This window comes from Physella acuta, unplaced genomic scaffold, assembly GCF_028476545.2.
Source record: "Physella acuta isolate Inbredline_101_S28 unplaced genomic scaffold, ASM2847654v3 ptg000457l, whole genome shotgun sequence".
In the NCBI taxonomy this organism is placed as follows: Eukaryota; Metazoa; Mollusca; class Gastropoda; family Physidae; genus Physella; species Physella acuta.
In genome coordinates this window covers 1,147,862-1,164,083 of record NW_026731976.1, presented here as the reverse complement: position 1 = coordinate 1,164,083, position 16,222 = coordinate 1,147,862, and the positions used below count along the sequence as shown (strand labels likewise).

Here is a 16,222-nt window from a genome sequence, read left to right as displayed (position 1 = left end):
TTGCTGAGATGGCCAAACTTGCTGAGTTGGCCAAACTTGCTGACATGGCCAAACTTGCTGGTGAAACTGTAGCCGTGAAACACGAAAAGCAATCTAAACCTACATCGTGCAAGGGCGGGTAACTCGAGCTAAACAAACGAAAGACTGGATGGATAGTCGGCCCCTAATGCCACATCACGAAAATCGGCACAGGATTAATGGATTCAGGGACGATAATCCCTGAGGGAATCACAAAACGGGGGAGGGCAAACAATGGCAGTATATACGGGGAAAACATGGGGACAATGGGACAACAACAGGACAAAAAGTCTGGTCTGCCGTTTTCTTCGTGCTGTCTTCACTCAACAACAGCTCCTGAAGTGGGAGAATGACGTCACAAGTTAGTTGCGTATCGTGACACGTGTGTGCACCTTGTTGGAGGTTTGATCTGCTTCACCTACAGTAGCATGGATATGGAATTATTGAATTTTAAAATTAAATTGTTTGAAGTTAAAACCTTTCAAGCTAACACAATAGATAAACTTTATCCGTGAGTTCTATTTTTAGACATGTTTGTTGCGCGCGCTGGAGTGGAACGCGACATTTAATGACGTCACTCATTAGTGTAATTAACACAGACATTACAACAAGTCCGATTAATCACACATAAACGCTAATTAATTATGGATCTGGGTTAATCATCAATCTATAATCTGACCATTGGCGACCATTGTTTTGTTTCCTCAGAGAACGGAAAGTTCACGGTGTCGGCACTTCCGGCCAAAGGTCGTGTGACGTCACGACTCCACCCCACACTATCCCTGTACATCAACCGCTTCCAGACGCCAGATGGCGCGGTAAGGAAATTATTTTTGTAACAGGATTTGACGTCATATTTTTATGTTTTTTGGTGATGGAGTGGGCCGTTGCCTCAAACACACCTCACACACAAAAACAAACGCACAAACACCATGCACATACACACGCACACCTGTAATAAGCTTTTGAAACTGTCACATGGCAAAGTCACAAGATGACGTCACGAGACCGTGTCACAATATCGTCACATGAACGTGTCACTATATCGTCACGTGACCGTGTCACTATATCGTCACATGAACGTGTCACAATATATCGTCACATGAACGTGTCACAATATATCGTCACGTGACCGTGTCACTATATCGTCACATGAACGTGTCACAATATATCGTCACGTGACCGTGTCACTATATCGTCACGTGAGCGTGACACCAGACGCCAGCAGTACATATCACAACCACCGAGCCACGAACAAAAAAAAAAATATGAAGAGAATAATTGTAAGGACACGTGAAGCAATCAACAGACAAATCTCGCGCTTAAAGCCTCGCCCATTTGCATAAATTGTCAACAGGAACATAATCGAAATGAAATTTTGAGAAAAAAATTATCAGAATTTTCTAGAAAACCAATCTAGCCTGGGGGTCAGTCGGTACATTGGTGTTGGGATAGGAACGTTCTAGATTTGTGTGGCGGTGCATCATCGAGAGAGGGGGTGGGGGTGGGGGATGGTCGTTAACACGGAGATTAGGTCGTCAAATTTAGATTTGGTGTAACTTGAGGACGGTTTAGCCAGCAACTATCGAGCTGTGTGCAAACGTGAGTCGTTCTGTAGTCGGTGCACGGGCATGTGGCCCCGTTCTGTAGTCGGTGTACGGGCATATGGCCCGGTTCTGTGTCTGGTCATGGCCCAGTTGTGTCACGTTACAGATCTGTGTTGTCACTTTACATATATGTGTTGTCACGCTAGAGATCTGTGTTGTCACGTTAGAGATCTGTATTGTCACGTTAGAGATCTGTGTTGTCACGTTAGAGATCTGTATTGTCACGTTAGAGATCCGTGTTGTCACGTCAGTGATCTATGTTGTCACGTCAGTGATCTATGTTGGTCTCTACCTTAAGTCCTCAAGTTCCTAGCCTGACGCCTGTCTCAGATTTTCAACCCCCGAAACGATCAGCCAACTTTGAGGTCGACTTGTTTCATTTTTTTCCCCACGCACCGTTAGATAACTAGATAACCCTAACCTAGCTTTAGATAACTAGATAACCCTAACGCAGCTTTAGATAACTAGATAACCCTATCCTAGCTTTAGATAACTAGATAACCCTAACGCAGCTTTAGATAACTAGATAACCCTAACCCAGCCTTAGATAACTAGATAACCCTAACCCAACTTTAGATAACCCTAACAAAGGTTTAGATAACTAGCCCAACCCTAGCCCCCCCCCCCCCCCCCCCCACAGCTTTAGATAACTAGCCCGACCCTAGCCCCCCCCCCCCCCCCCACAGCTTTAGATAACTATCCCGACCCTAGCCACTATCCCACCTCATAACATCCCATTTCCCATATTGTACCTTACTTGAACTTTGACCCCAGATAATCACCATCAACGGCGCCACCATCATCCACGCCGACATTGTGACGGAGAACGGCATCCTCCACATCGTCGACCGCATGGTAGCGCCCGTGGGCAGTCACATGACCATCGCAGAGTACGTGGAGAAGCCTCAGCTCAGGGAGTTGTCCTTCAGGTAAGTCTGTCTCGATGTCTGCCTCGATGTCTGCCTCGATGTCTGTCTCGGTGTCTGTCTCGATGTCTGTCTCGGTGTCTGTTGGCAAGTTTGTCTCGATGTCTGTCTCGATGTCTGTTGGTAAGTTTGTCTCGATGTCTGTCTCGGTGTCTGTCTCGATGTCTGTCTCGATGTCTGTCTCGATGTCTGTCTCGATGTCTGTCTCGATGTCTGTCTCGATGACAGTCTCGATGTCTGTCTCGGTGTCTGTCACGGTGTCTGTCTCGGTGTCTGTCTCGATGTCTGTCTCGATGTCTATTGGCAGATCTGTCTCGATGTCTGTTGGCAAGTCTGTCTCGATATTTGTCGGTTTGAATATCGGTCTGTAGGTATGTCTGAATGTCTGTGTGACTGTAAGTACGTGCATTAGTCTATCGTTCTTTGCCTGTCTATGTGCCAGTAGGTCTGCGTACAAGTGTATACATGTTAGTCTACAGATATTTTTGTAGGTAGGTAAAGCCTGTTTGTCTAAAAATTTGTCTGTAGCTGTACCTGTATATTTGTATGAAAGTCTGTCTAAAACCATACTTTTGTCTGCCTAGAAGTATGTACACAATTGGTTGGTAAAATTGGATTTGAAAGTCTGTCTGCTAAAAGTCTGCCTTACACGATAGCCTCCGGTCTATTCCTTCAATTGTCTGTCTGTTTGTCCCTCCTCAGTGCCATTATCATGGCCGCCATTGTGGTACCGTCGTTGACCCAGAAAACGAACAGCACTAAATCTCTGTACACGTCCTTCTCGCCCAACGACTCGTATCTCTACCCCATGCCGGAGTACGGGAAGGAGCCGTTGTTCAACAACTTTACCATTCTAAGGGAGGTAAGAAACAACTTTACCATTCTACGGGAGGTAAGTGTTCAACAACTTTACCATTCTACGGGAGGTAAGTAACAACTTTACCATTCTACGGGACGTAAGCAACAACTTTACCATTCTACGGGAGGTGAGTGGTCAACAACTTTACCATTCTAAGGGAGGTGAGTGGTCAACAACTTTACCATTCTACGGGAGGTAAGCAACAACTTTACTATTCTACGGGAGGTAAGTGTTCAACAACTTTACCATTCTAAGGGAGGTGAGTGGTCAACAACTTTACCATTCTAAGGGAGGTAAGCAACAACTTTACCATTCTACGGGAGGTAAGTGTTCAACAACTTTACCATTCTAAGGGAGGTAAGTGGTCAACAACTTTACCATTCTACGGGAGGTAAGCAACAACTTTACCATTCTACGGGAGGTAAGTGTTCAACAACTTTACCATTCTAAGGGAGGTGAGTGGTCAACAACTTTACCATCCTAAGGGAGGTAAGCAACAACTTTACCATTCTAAGGGAGGTAAGCAACAACTTTACCATTATATGGGAGGTAAGCAACAACTTTACCATTATATGGGAGGTAATTGTTCAACAACTTTACCATTCTACGGGAAGTAAGAAACAACTTTACCATTATATGGGAGGTAAGTGTTCAACAACTTTACCATTCTAAGGGAGGTAAGTGTTCAACAACTTTACCATTCTAAGGGAGGTAGTGTTCAACAACTTTACCATTCTAAGGGAGGTAAGTGTTCAACAACTTTACCATTCTACGGGAGGTAAGTGGTCAACAACTTTACCATTCTACGGGAGGTAAGCAACAACTTTACCATTCTAAGGGAGGTGAGTGGTCAACAACTTTACCATTCTAAGGGAGGTCAGTGGTCAACAACTTTACCATTCTACGGGAGGTAAGCAACAACTTTACCATTCTACGGGAGGTAAGTAACAACTTTACCACTCTACGGGAGGTGAGTGGTCAACAACTTTACCATTCTAAGGGAGGTCAGTGGTCAACAACTTTACCATTCTACGGGAGGTAAGTAACAACTTTACCATTCTACGGGACGTAAGCAACAACTTTACCATCCTACGGGAGGTAAGCAACAACTTTACCATCCTAAGGGAGGTAAGTGTTCAACAACTTTACCACTCTAAGGGAGGTAAGTGTTCAACAACTTTACCATTCTACGGGAGGTAAGCAACAACTTTACCATTCTACGGGAGGTAAGTAACAACTTTACCATTCTACGGGAGGTAAGCAACAACTTTACCATTATATGGGAGGTAATTGTTCAACAACTTTACCATTCTACGGGAGGTAAGAAACAACTTTACCATTATATGGGAGGTAATTGTTCAACAACTTTACCATTCTAAGGGAGGTAAGTGTTCAACAACTTTACCATTCTACGGGAGGTAAGCAACAACTTTACCATTCTACGGGAGGTAAGTAACAACTTTACCATTCTACGGGAGGTAAGAAACAACTTTACCATTATATGGGAGGTAATTGTTCAACAACTTTACCATTCTAAGGGAGGTAAGTGTTCAATAACTTTACCATTCTAAGGGAGGTAAGTGTTCAACAACTTTACCATTCTAAGGGAGGTAAGTGTTCAACAACTTTACCATTCTAAGGGAGGTAAGTGTTCAACAACTTTACCATTCTACGGGAGGTAAGCAGCAACTTTACCATTCTACGGGAGGTAAGCAACAACTTTACCATTCTAAGGGAGGTAAGTGTTCAACAACTTTACCATTCTAAGGGAGGTAAATGCGCACACATATGTTGATTCTTGCCACCCATTTAAATATTTGCATACAGACAGGGAGATATAACGATACTTTTTGTTACTTTGTTTACGATGTAACAAAATTTTACATACACCAAATGTCACATTGTTACACCATTGTCAAATGTCATCGCTACCGAATGTCATCTGTGGTCTACCTCATTTCAGTGACGTCTTTTTCTAATGTCACCCGTTACAATGTCACATTTACCTAGTCTCACCTCAAGATATAACAAGTTGTCTAATGTCACCCCTAAAAATGTCAAATAAAAATGTCACCTCTAAAAATGTCACCTCTAAAAATGTCACCTCTAAAAATGTCACCTCTAAAAATGTCACCTCCCAGGTGTACCAGGCCCACATCATCGAAGACGAGGCTCTGTTTTTACCTGCGGGTCTCAAAGGTTTGCCGGCACGGAAGGCTTTGTACGGAACGATCCGGTTCTACACGCGGGACGGCAAACGTGAGTAGCCGGCAGATACCAGCCACTTGACATATTTTCTGGCTACATTTTTTTAACTTGGTTTACATCCCCTGTTCAACTTTTTCATTTTCTGGTGTGCTATTTTTAAATCAAATTCTGTTTCATTCAACAAACATCACGTGATTCCCGTCTGTCGCAGTGTACATCTCCAACAATCGCGTGCACGCCAAGGTCATCCAGCCCAACATCCCAACGGTCAACGGCGTCATTCACGTCATCGACAACCTGCTACACTACATCTACCACAACGCTCTGCAGGTCGCTGACTCCATTACTGACGCCAAGTAAGGTTTTTTTAGTCTGACTCCATCACTGACGCCAAGTAAGCTTTTTTGTCTGACTCCATCACTGACGCCAAGTAAGGTTTTTTTGTCTGACTCCATTACTGACGCCAAGTAAGAATTTTTTGTCTGACTCCATCACTGACGCCAAGTAAGCTTTTTTGTCTGACTCCATTACTGACGCAATGTAAGAATTTTTATGTGACTCCATTACTGACGCCAAGTAAGCTTTTTTGTCTGACTCCATTACTGACGCAAAGTAAGATTTTTTGTCTTTTTATGTGACGCCATTACTGACGCAAAGAAAAATGTTTAGTTTCAAACTTGTGTATGAAAGAGAGGATGTTTTCCTACGGACCTAAACCATTAGGTCGTGGGTTGTTTTTTTTTAAATAAACAAAACGGGAGTGGTCTCCCCTGAACTTTCTATTATATTGGTATGGTGTATTTCTAGTGGAGTATGACAATTGAAATGGTAGGTCAGTTGTGATAAACCGCTAGAGTTTTGAGACTAAACTCAGGCGAAACAATTAGAATAGGCTGCTTATGATAATATGATATAAAATATAAATCCAATTGGTTTTTGAGAAATCGGAAAAGTAGTAAGTACCCCATTCCGTTTACCAAGAATTGCTCAAAAGGGTAGAACCTACGGAAAAGGTTCAAATAAATATGTATAAAATTTCGTCCATCAAACTGTAGCGGTACTCACGTTATCAATCACACTACTTCACCTACACTCCGTATACGAGAAAGTTATCCGTAGTGGAAAAACTGAACATTCACATCCAAAACTCAACATTGACAACATCCAAAACTCAACATTCACATCCAAAACTCAACATTCACATCCAAAACTCAACATTCACATTCACATCCAAAATTCAACATTCACAGCATCTGAAACACATCATTCGCATCATCCAATAAAAAAGTTATCGTTTCGCATGCAACAAAATGAGCAGACTCTATTTTTAGCTCAGCGTTTAGATCGAATCAAAGAAAGAAAAAATCAATTATAGTTACTCCCCCTGCAATCATCAGAAATCAAGTTTGCCATGTGTAAAATCATCAATAATTCCTGCGTGTCTTACGTGCGTGTTTACATTCACTGCGAAAAAGGTCACATTATTTCCAGGTAATCAGACCTTCTACCTGATTAACTCTTTAATCAAGCACACACGTCACCTGTAATTAAACCGCGTCTGATGTTTACTTAAAGGATGTGACAAATGAGCAATTAAATATTTCACGAGGATTTTATTTTATCCTCTCACTGATCTATGTGACAACCACTTTGGCCAGCGGGTTGTTATGGAACGACGGCCAGATGGTTGCTTTAGTAAAGTAGCGGACATCCCTTTCGTGGTCTTACTACAGATGAAGTAGAGTTAATCTAAAAAACTGTCATGTCTCACGTTGGGGATTTAGAGGACAACAGGTGAGATAGCCGCAGCCGTGACCAACAGTGCTACACCTAGCCAGGGCTACCTATATCAACAGTGCTACACCTAGCCAGAGCTACCCATATCAACAGTGCTACACCTAGCCAGGGCTACCTATATCAACAGTGCTACACCTAGCCAGGGCTACCTATATCAACAGTGCTACACCTAGGCAGGGCTACCTATATCAACAGTGCTACACCTAGCCAGGGCTACCTATATCAACAGTGCTACACCTAGGCAGGGCTACCTATATCAACAGTGCTACACCTAGCCAGGGCTACCTATATCAACAGTGCTACACCTAGGCAGGGCTACCTATATCAACAGTGCTACACCTAGGCAGGGCTACCTATATCAACAGTGCTACACCTAGCCAGCGCTACCTATATCAACAGTGCTACACCTAGCCAGCGCTACCTATATCAACAGTGCTACACCGAGCCAGCGCTACCTATACTGATTAATGTGAATGGTTCCAACCATCTTTAATTTCCCCCTCCCCTACCCTCCTCCAACCGTCCTACTACCTCACACAACTTAGTAAACGTAAACAGTCACGTTTACTGTCACGTACATCCATACGCTGGTCATCGATTGGTCAGATGTTTCACAGCTCTCAGCCATCACATTTTAAAGGTGCATCTGCACTTACCGCCCCCCCCCCCCCCCACCGTCTAGATCTACCTGACAATCACGTGACTTGTCCCCAGAATATTCGCCCAGCTGTTGAAGGGGGTGTCGGCCCAGATGAAAGAGAGGCTGGCCAACACGACGGTGACCATCTTCATCCCCAGTGACTGGGCCTTCAGCAAGGTGCCGCTCTACTGGCAGGGGGAGCTGGTCAGGGTGGAGAACATGATCGACAGGAGCCCGCTGGAACAGGTGGGTCTTAGGGCAGGTGGGGGACAGGTGGGTCTTAGGGCAGGTGGGGGACAGGTGGGTCTTGGGACAGGTGGGTCTTAGGGCAGGTGGGTCTTAGGGCAGGTGGGGGACAGGTGGGTCTTGGGACAGGTGGGTCTTAGGGCAGGTGGGGGACAGGTGGGTCTTAGGGCAGGTGGGGGACAGGTGGGTCTTATGGCAGGTGGGGGACAGGTGGGTCTTAGGGCAGGTGGGGGACAGGTGGGTCTTAGGGCAGGTGGGGGACAGGTGGGTCTTAGGACAGGTGGGTCTTAGGACAGGTGCGGGACATGTGGGGGATAGGTGGGTCTGAGTCTTGGGACAGGTGGGTCTTGGGACAGGTGGGTCTTAGGACAGGTGGGTTTTAGGACAGGTGGGTCTTAGGACAGGTGGGTCTTAGGAAAGGGGGTCTTAGGACAGGTGGGTCTTAGGACAGTTGGGTCTTGGGACAGGTGGGTCTTAGGACAGGTAGGGGATGGTAGGACAGGTGGGTCTTGAAATAGGTGGGTGGCTGTAAGCTTGTTATCCAGCACAAAAGGTAAATGAGCTGAATAGTATAACTCACACCTAAACATGTTGGTCAAAAATACAGGAGGGGATAGAACTCAAAATTTTAAAAAATTAGTTCGTTGTTTTACAATTAAATCAACAACTGAAAGCTCTTCTCTGATTGGTTAAAACTTGTCATTTCTCGCAGTTTCTGTACCGTCACGTGATGACTGACGTAGCGATGGACGCTGGGAAGTTGACCGATGGCAAGCGACTGACCATGGCGAGCAACCAGACACTGACCGTACTGCACAAAGATGGCGGTAAGGGCAGGTCACGTGCACGTGTATAGAAGTGTTCAGACCGTCGAGAGATATGTTGATGAGACTTACCTGTATAAGACACCTGTTGAAGACACCTTTTTAAAACACCTGTTTAAAACAGCTAGTTTTTGTTGTTGCAGACATCTACCTGGAGACATCAGACCGACGTGTGAGGTCAAGGATTGAGGTGCTGGACATTGGAGTGACCAACGGCGTGGTCCACCTCATCAGCAACATCCTGTCCGCCGAGGGCTTCACCATCTGGCAGGCCGTGTCGGACATCCCGCAGCTCAAGTAGGTTTAGCTCTCACTCAAGTAGGTTTAGCTCTCACTCAAGTAGGTTTAGCTCTCGCTCAAGTAGGTTAAGCTCTCACTTGAGTAGGCTTAGCTCTCACTCGAGTAGGTTTAGCTCTCACTCAAGTAGGTTTAGCTCTCACTCAAGTAGGTTTAGCTCTCGCTCAAGTAGGTTAAGCTCTCACTTGAGTAGGTTAAGCTCTCACTCGAGTAGGTTTAGCTCTCACTCGAGTAGGTTTAGCTCTCACTCGAGTAGGTTTAGCTCTCACTGAAGTAGGTTTAGCTCTCACTCAAGTAGGTTTAGCTCTCGCTCAAGTAGGTTAAGCTCTCACTTGAGTAGGTTTAGCTCTCACTCGAGTAGGTTTAGCTCTCACTCGAGTAGGTTTAGCTCTCACTCGAGTAGGTTTAGCTCTCACTCGAGTAGGTTTAGCTCTCGCTCAAGTAAGTTTAGCTCTTACTCGAGTAGGTTTAGCTCTCGCTCAAGTAAGTTTAGCTCTTACTCGAGTAGGTTTAGCTCTCACTCAAGTAGGTTTAGCTCTCACTCAAGTAGGTTTAGCTCTCACTCAAGTAGGTTTAGCTCTCACTCAAGTAGGTTTAGCTCTCACTCGAGTAGGTTTAGCTCTCACTCAAGTAGGTTTAGCTCTCACTCAAGTAGGTTTAGCTCTCACTCGAGTAGGTTTAGCTCTCACTCGAGTAGGTTTAGCTCTCACTCGAGTAGGTTTAGCTCTCACTCAAGTAGGTTTAGTTCTCACTCAAGTAGGTTTAAATCTCACTCAAGTAGGTTTAGCTTTCACTAAAGTAGGTTTACCTCTCACTCAAGTATTTTTAGTTCTCATTCAAGTAGGTTTAGCTCTCACTCAAGTAGGTTTAGCTCTCACTCAAGTAGGTTTAACTAACCAATCGTATTAGAATTAACGGCGGAAACATGAATGTGACGTATGTAACAAACGGCACAAACCAAACCTTTTTTGTCCTCAAGACATTTTAATAATTTAAGTGTTTAACCAGACCTACATTTGGGTTAAACCAGTTGGGCTTTGGGTTAACCCAGTTACTACCGGCTGTCACGTGATGTTGTCTGTGTTCCTCAGGCGATTCGTGGAGGTGGTGACCAAGAACTTCATTGACATGCGCAGTATACTCAGCCTCGCTTCAGAGAAGCCAATCACCGTCTTCCTCCCTGGGAACGAGGTCTTTGACAGGGCGGCGGATTACGTCAACTCACTTCTGCTACTGGACCCCCACATCCTGTTTAAGGTACGGCTAATCCATGTCCATATGGCTAATCCGTCCATACGGCTTAACCATGTCCATACGGCTAATCCATGTCCATACGGCTAATCCATGTCAAGTATACCCATAAGAGTAATCCACGCCATTAAACACAATCTCTTTAGGGTACGGCTAATCCATCTTCTGTATACCCTGATGTACTGACGATTTATTACATTTGGGATATAGCTATCCAATCATGTAACCCTTACATATCCTTACAATACGCCGCCAAACGTCATTACAAAATTACATGTCGATATGCACGCGTAAACACGGGTTTTGAACTTTAGCTAGGTCGGGTGAAACCCTGTGCGGCACTTCGTATATACATTCCCCGCCCCGCCCTAGCAACGCCTCTGCCCCTAACCACAGCAGACAATCCAGTCCCTTCAAATCATGACTGGACTTTCTGGGTGGACTTTCTGGGTGGACTTTTTGGGTGGACTTTTTGGGTGGACTTTCTGGGTGGACGTTCTGGGTGGACTTTCTGTGTGGACTTTCTGGGTGGACTTTCTGGGTGGACTTTCTGGGTGGACTTTCTGGGTGGACTTTCTGGGTGGACTTTCTGGGTGGACGTTCTGGGTGGACGTTCTGGGTGGACTTTCTGGGTGGACTTTTTGGGTGGACTTTTTGGGTGGACTTTCTGGGTGGACTTTCTGGGTGGACTTTCTGGGTGGACTTTCTGGGTGGACTTTCTGGGTGGACTTTCTGGGTGGACGTTCTGGGTGGACGTTCTGGGTGGACTTTCTGGGTGGACTTTTTGGGTGGACTTTTTGGGTGGACTTTTTGGGTGGACTTTCTGGGTGGACGTTCTGGGTGGACGTTCTGGGTGGACTTTCTGGGTGGACTTTTTGGGTGGACTTTTTGGGTGGACTTTTTGGGTGGACTTTCTGGGTGGACGTTCTGGGTGGACTTTCTGGGTGGACTTTTTGGGTGGACTTTTTGGGTGGACTTTCTGGGTGGACGTTCTGGGTGGACTTTCTGGGTGGACTTTTTGGGTGGACTTTTTGGGTGGACTTTCTGGGTGGACTTTCTGGGTGGACTTTTTGGGTGGACTTTCTGGGTGGACTTTTTGGGTGGACTTTCTGGGTGGACTTTTTGGGTGGACTTTTTGGGTGGACTTTCTGGGTGGACTTTCTGGGTGGACGTTCTGGGTGGACTTTCTGGGTGGACTTTTTGGGTGGACTTTTTGGGTGGACTTTCTGGGTGGACTTTCTGGGTGGACTTTCTGGGTGGACTTTCTGGGTGGACTTTCTGGGTGGACTTTTTGGGTGGACTTTTTGGGTGGACTTTCTGGGTGGACTTTCTGGGTGGACTTTCTGGGTGGACTTTTTGGGTGGACTTTTTGGGTGGACTTTTTGGGTGGACGTTCTGGGTGGACGTTCTGGGTGGACGTTCTGGGTGGACTTTCTGGGTGGACTTTTTGGGTGGACTTTTTGGGTGGACTTTCTGGGTGGACGTTCTGGGTGGACTTTCTGGGTGGACTTTTTGGGTGGACTTTTTGGGTGGACTTTCTGGGTGGACTTTCTGGGTGGACTTTTTGGGTGGACTTTCTGGGTGGACTTTCTGGGTGGACTTTCTGGGTGGACTTTTTGGGTGGACTTTCTGGGTGGACGTTCTGGGTGGACGTTCTGGGTGGACTTTCTGGGTGGACTTTTTGGGTGGACTTTTTGGGTGGACTTTCTGGGTGGACGTTCTGGGTGGACTTTCTGGGTGGACTTTTTGGGTGGACTTTTTGGGTGGACTTTCTGGGTGGACTTTCTGGGTGGACTTTTTGGGTGGACTTTCTGGGTGGACTTTTTGGGTGGACTTTCTGGGTGGACTTTTTGGGTGGACTTTCTGGGTGGACTTTTTGGGTGGACGTTCTGGGTGGACTTTCTGGGTGGACTTTTTGGGTGGACTTTTTGGGTGGACTTTCTGGGTGGACTTTCTGGGTGGACTTTCTGGGTGGACTTTCTGGGTGGACTTTCTGGGTGGACTTTTTGGGTGGACTTTCTGGGTGGACTTTCTGGGTGGACTTTTTGGGTGGACGTTCTGGGTGGACGTTCTGGGTGGACGTTCTGGGTGGACTTTCTGGGTGGACTTTTTGGGTGGACTTTTTGGGTGGACTTTCTGGGTGGACTTTCTGGGTGGACTTTCTGGGTGGACTTTCTGGGTGGACTTTCTGGGTGGACGTTCTGGGTGGACTTTCTGGGTGGACTTTCTGGGTGGACTTTCTGGGTGGACTTTCTGGGTGGACGTTCTGGGTGGACTTTCTGGGTGGACTTTTTGGGTGGACTTTTTGGGTGGACTTTCTGGGTGGACTTTCTGGGTGGACTTTCTGGGTGGACTTTCTGGGTGGACGTTCTGGGTGGACTTTCTGGGTGGACTTTCTGGGTGGACTTTCTGGGTGGACTTTCTGGGTGGACGTTCTGGGTGGACTTTCTGGGTGGACTTTTTGGGTGGACTTTTTGGGTGGACTTTCTGGGTGGACGTTCTGGGTGGACTTTCTGGGTGGACTTTTTGGGTGGACTTTTTGGGTGGACTTTCTGGGTGGACTTTCTGGGTGGACTTTTTGGGTGGACTTTCTGGGTGGACTTTTTGGGTGGACTTTCTGGGTGGACTTTTTGGGTGGACTTTTTGGGTGGACTTTCTGGGTGGACTTTCTGGGTGGACGTTCTGGGTGGACTTTCTGGGTGGACTTTTTGGGTGGACTTTTTGGGTGGACTTTTTGGGTGGACTTTCTGGGTGGACTTTCTGGGTGGACTTTCTGGGTGGACTTTCTGGGTGGACGTTCTGGGTGGACTTTCTGGGTGGACTTTTTGGGTGGACTTTCTGGGTGGACTTTCTGGGTGGACTTTCTGGGTGGACTTTTTGGGTGGACTTTTTGGGTGGACTTTTTGGGTGGACTTTCTGGGTGGACGTTCTGGGTGGACGTTCTGGGTGGACTTTCTGGGTGGACTTTTTGGGTGGACTTTTTGGGTGGACTTTCTGGGTGGACGTTCTGGGTGGACTTTCTGGGTGGACTTTTTGGGTGGACTTTTTGGGTGGACTTTCTGGGTGGACTTTCTGGGTGGACTTTTTGGGTGGACTTTCTGGGTGGACTTTTTGGGTGGACTTTCTGGGTGGACTTTTTGGGTGGACTTTCTGGGTGGACTTTTTGGGTGGACTTTTTGGGTGGACGTTCTGGGTGGACTTTCTGGGTGGACTTTTTGGGTGGACTTTTTGGGTGGACTTTCTGGGTGGACTTTCTGGGTGGACTTTCTGGGTGGACTTTCTGGGTGGACTTTCTGGGTGGACTTTTTGGGTGGACTTTCTGGGTGGACTTTCTGGGTGGACTTTTTGGGTGGACTTTTTGGGTGGACGTTCTGGGTGGACGTTCTGGGTGGACTTTCTGGGTGGACTTTTTGGGTGGACTTTTTGGGTGGACTTTCTGGGTGGACTTTCTGGGTGGACTTTCTGGGTGGACTTTCTGGGTGGACTTTCTGGGTGGACTTTCTGGGTGGACGTTCTGGGTGGACTTTCTGGGTGGACTTTCTGGGTGGACTTTCTGGGTGGACTTTCTGGGTGGACGTTCTGGGTGGACTTTCTGGGTGGACTTTTTGGGTGGACTTTTTGGGTGGACTTTCTGGGTGGACTTTCTGGGTGGACTTTCTGGGTGGACGTTCTGGGTGGACTTTCTGGGTGGACTTTCTGGGTGGACTTTCTGGGTGGACTTTCTGGGTGGACGTTCTGGGTGGACTTTCTGGGTGGACTTTTTGGGTGGACTTTTTGGGTGGACTTTCTGGGTGGACGTTCTGGGTGGACTTTCTGGGTGGACTTTTTGGGTGGACTTTTTGGGTGGACTTTCTGGGTGGACTTTCTGGGTGGACTTTTTGGGTGGACTTTCTGGGTGGACTTTTTGGGTGGACTTTCTGGGTGGACTTTTTGGGTGGACTTTTTGGGTGGACTTTCTGGGTGGACTTTCTGGGTGGACGTTCTGGGTGGACTTTCTGGGTGGACTTTTTGGGTGGACTTTTTGGGTGGACTTTCTGGGTGGACTTTCTGGGTGGACTTTCTGGGTGGACTTTCTGGGTGGACTTTCTGGGTGGACTTTTTGGGTGGACTTTTTGGGTGGACTTTCTGGGTGGACTTTCTGGGTGGACTTTCTGGGTGGACTTTTTGGGTGGACTTTTTGGGTGGACTTTTTGGGTGGACGTTCTGGGTGGACGTTCTGGGTGGACGTTCTGGGTGGACTTTCTGGGTGGACTTTTTGGGTGGACTTTCTGGGTGGACGTTCTGGGTGGACTTTCTGGGTGGACTTTTTGGGTGGACTTTTTGGGTGGACTTTCTCGGTGGACTTTCTGGGTGGACTTTTTGGGTGGACTTTCTGGGTGGACTTTTTGGGTGGACTTTCTGGGTGGACTTTTTGGGTGGACTTTTTGGGTGGACTTTCTGGGTGGACGTTCTGGGTGGACGTTCTGGGTGGACTTTCTGGGTGGACTTTTTGGGTGGACTTTTTGGGTGGACTTTCTGGGTGGACTTTCTGGGTGGACGTTCTGGGTGGACTTTCTGGGTGGACTTTCTGGGTGGACTTTTTGGGTGGACTTTTTGGGTGGACTTTCTGGGTGGACTTTCTGGGTGGACTTTCTGGGTGGACTTTTTGGGTGGACTTTTTGGGTGGACTTTCTGGGTGGACGTTCTGGGTGGACGTTCTGGGTGGACTTTCTGGGTGGACTTTTTGGGTGGACTTTTTGGGTGGACTTTCTGGGTGGACTTTCTGGGTGGACTTTCTGGGTGGACTTTCTGGGTGGACTTTTTGGGTGGACTTTTTGGGTGGACTTTCTCGGTGGACTTTCTGGGTGGACTTTCTGGGTGGACTTTTTGGGTGGACTTTTTGGGTGGACTTTCTGGGTGGACGTTCTGGGTGGACGTTCTGGGTGGACTTTTTGGGTGGACTTTCTGGGTGGACTTTCTGGGTGGACTTTCTGGGTGGACTTTCTGGGTGGACTTTCTGGGTGGACTTTCTGGGTGGACTTTCTGGGTGGACGTTCTGGGTGGACTTTCTGGGTGGACTTTTTGGGTGGACTTTCTGGGTGGACTTTCTGGGTGGACTTTCTGGGTGGACTTTTTGGGTGGACTTTTTGGGTGGACTTTCTGGGTGGACTTTCTGGGTGGACTTTTTGGGTGGACTTTTTGGGTGGACTTTCTGGGTGGACGTTCTGGGTGGACTTTCTGGGTGGACTTTTTGGGTGGACTTTTTGGGTGGACTTTCTGGGTGGACTTTCTGGGTGGACTTTCTGGGTGGACTTTCTGGGTGGACTTTCTGGGTGGACTTTCTGGGTGGACTTTCTGGGTGGACGTTCTGGGTGGACGTTCTGGGTGGACTTTTTGGGTGGACTTTTTGGGTGGACTTTTTGGGTGGACTTTCTGGGTGGACGTTCTGGGTGGACGTTCTGGGTGGACTTTTTGGGTGGACTTTTTGGGTGGACTTTTTGGGTGGACGTTCTGGGTGGACGTTCTGGGTGGACGTTCTGGGTGGACGTTCTGGGTGGACTTTCTGGGTG

The 16,222-nt window shown here is 47.2% G+C and overlaps 1 protein-coding gene across 1 annotated transcript in view; it reads left to right on the top strand.

Annotated features, from left to right (window-relative positions):
* Positions 1–252: 252 nt before the first annotated feature.
* Positions 253–16,222, top strand: part of LOC131943508 (uncharacterized) — a 28,142-nt gene continuing 12,172 nt past the window's right edge. Inside the window, exons 1-10 of the mRNA XM_059303665.1 lie at positions 253–379; positions 727–836; positions 2,400–2,554; positions 3,254–3,443; positions 5,552–5,669; positions 5,830–5,974; positions 8,130–8,301; positions 9,014–9,128; positions 9,269–9,422; positions 10,514–10,679. Coding sequence (XP_059159648.1) covers positions 253–379; positions 727–836; positions 2,400–2,554; positions 3,254–3,443; positions 5,552–5,669; positions 5,830–5,974; positions 8,130–8,301; positions 9,014–9,128; positions 9,269–9,422; positions 10,514–10,679 — 1,452 coding nt within the window. The remainder of the gene's footprint in view (positions 380–726; positions 837–2,399; positions 2,555–3,253; positions 3,444–5,551; positions 5,670–5,829; positions 5,975–8,129; positions 8,302–9,013; positions 9,129–9,268; positions 9,423–10,513; positions 10,680–16,222) is intronic.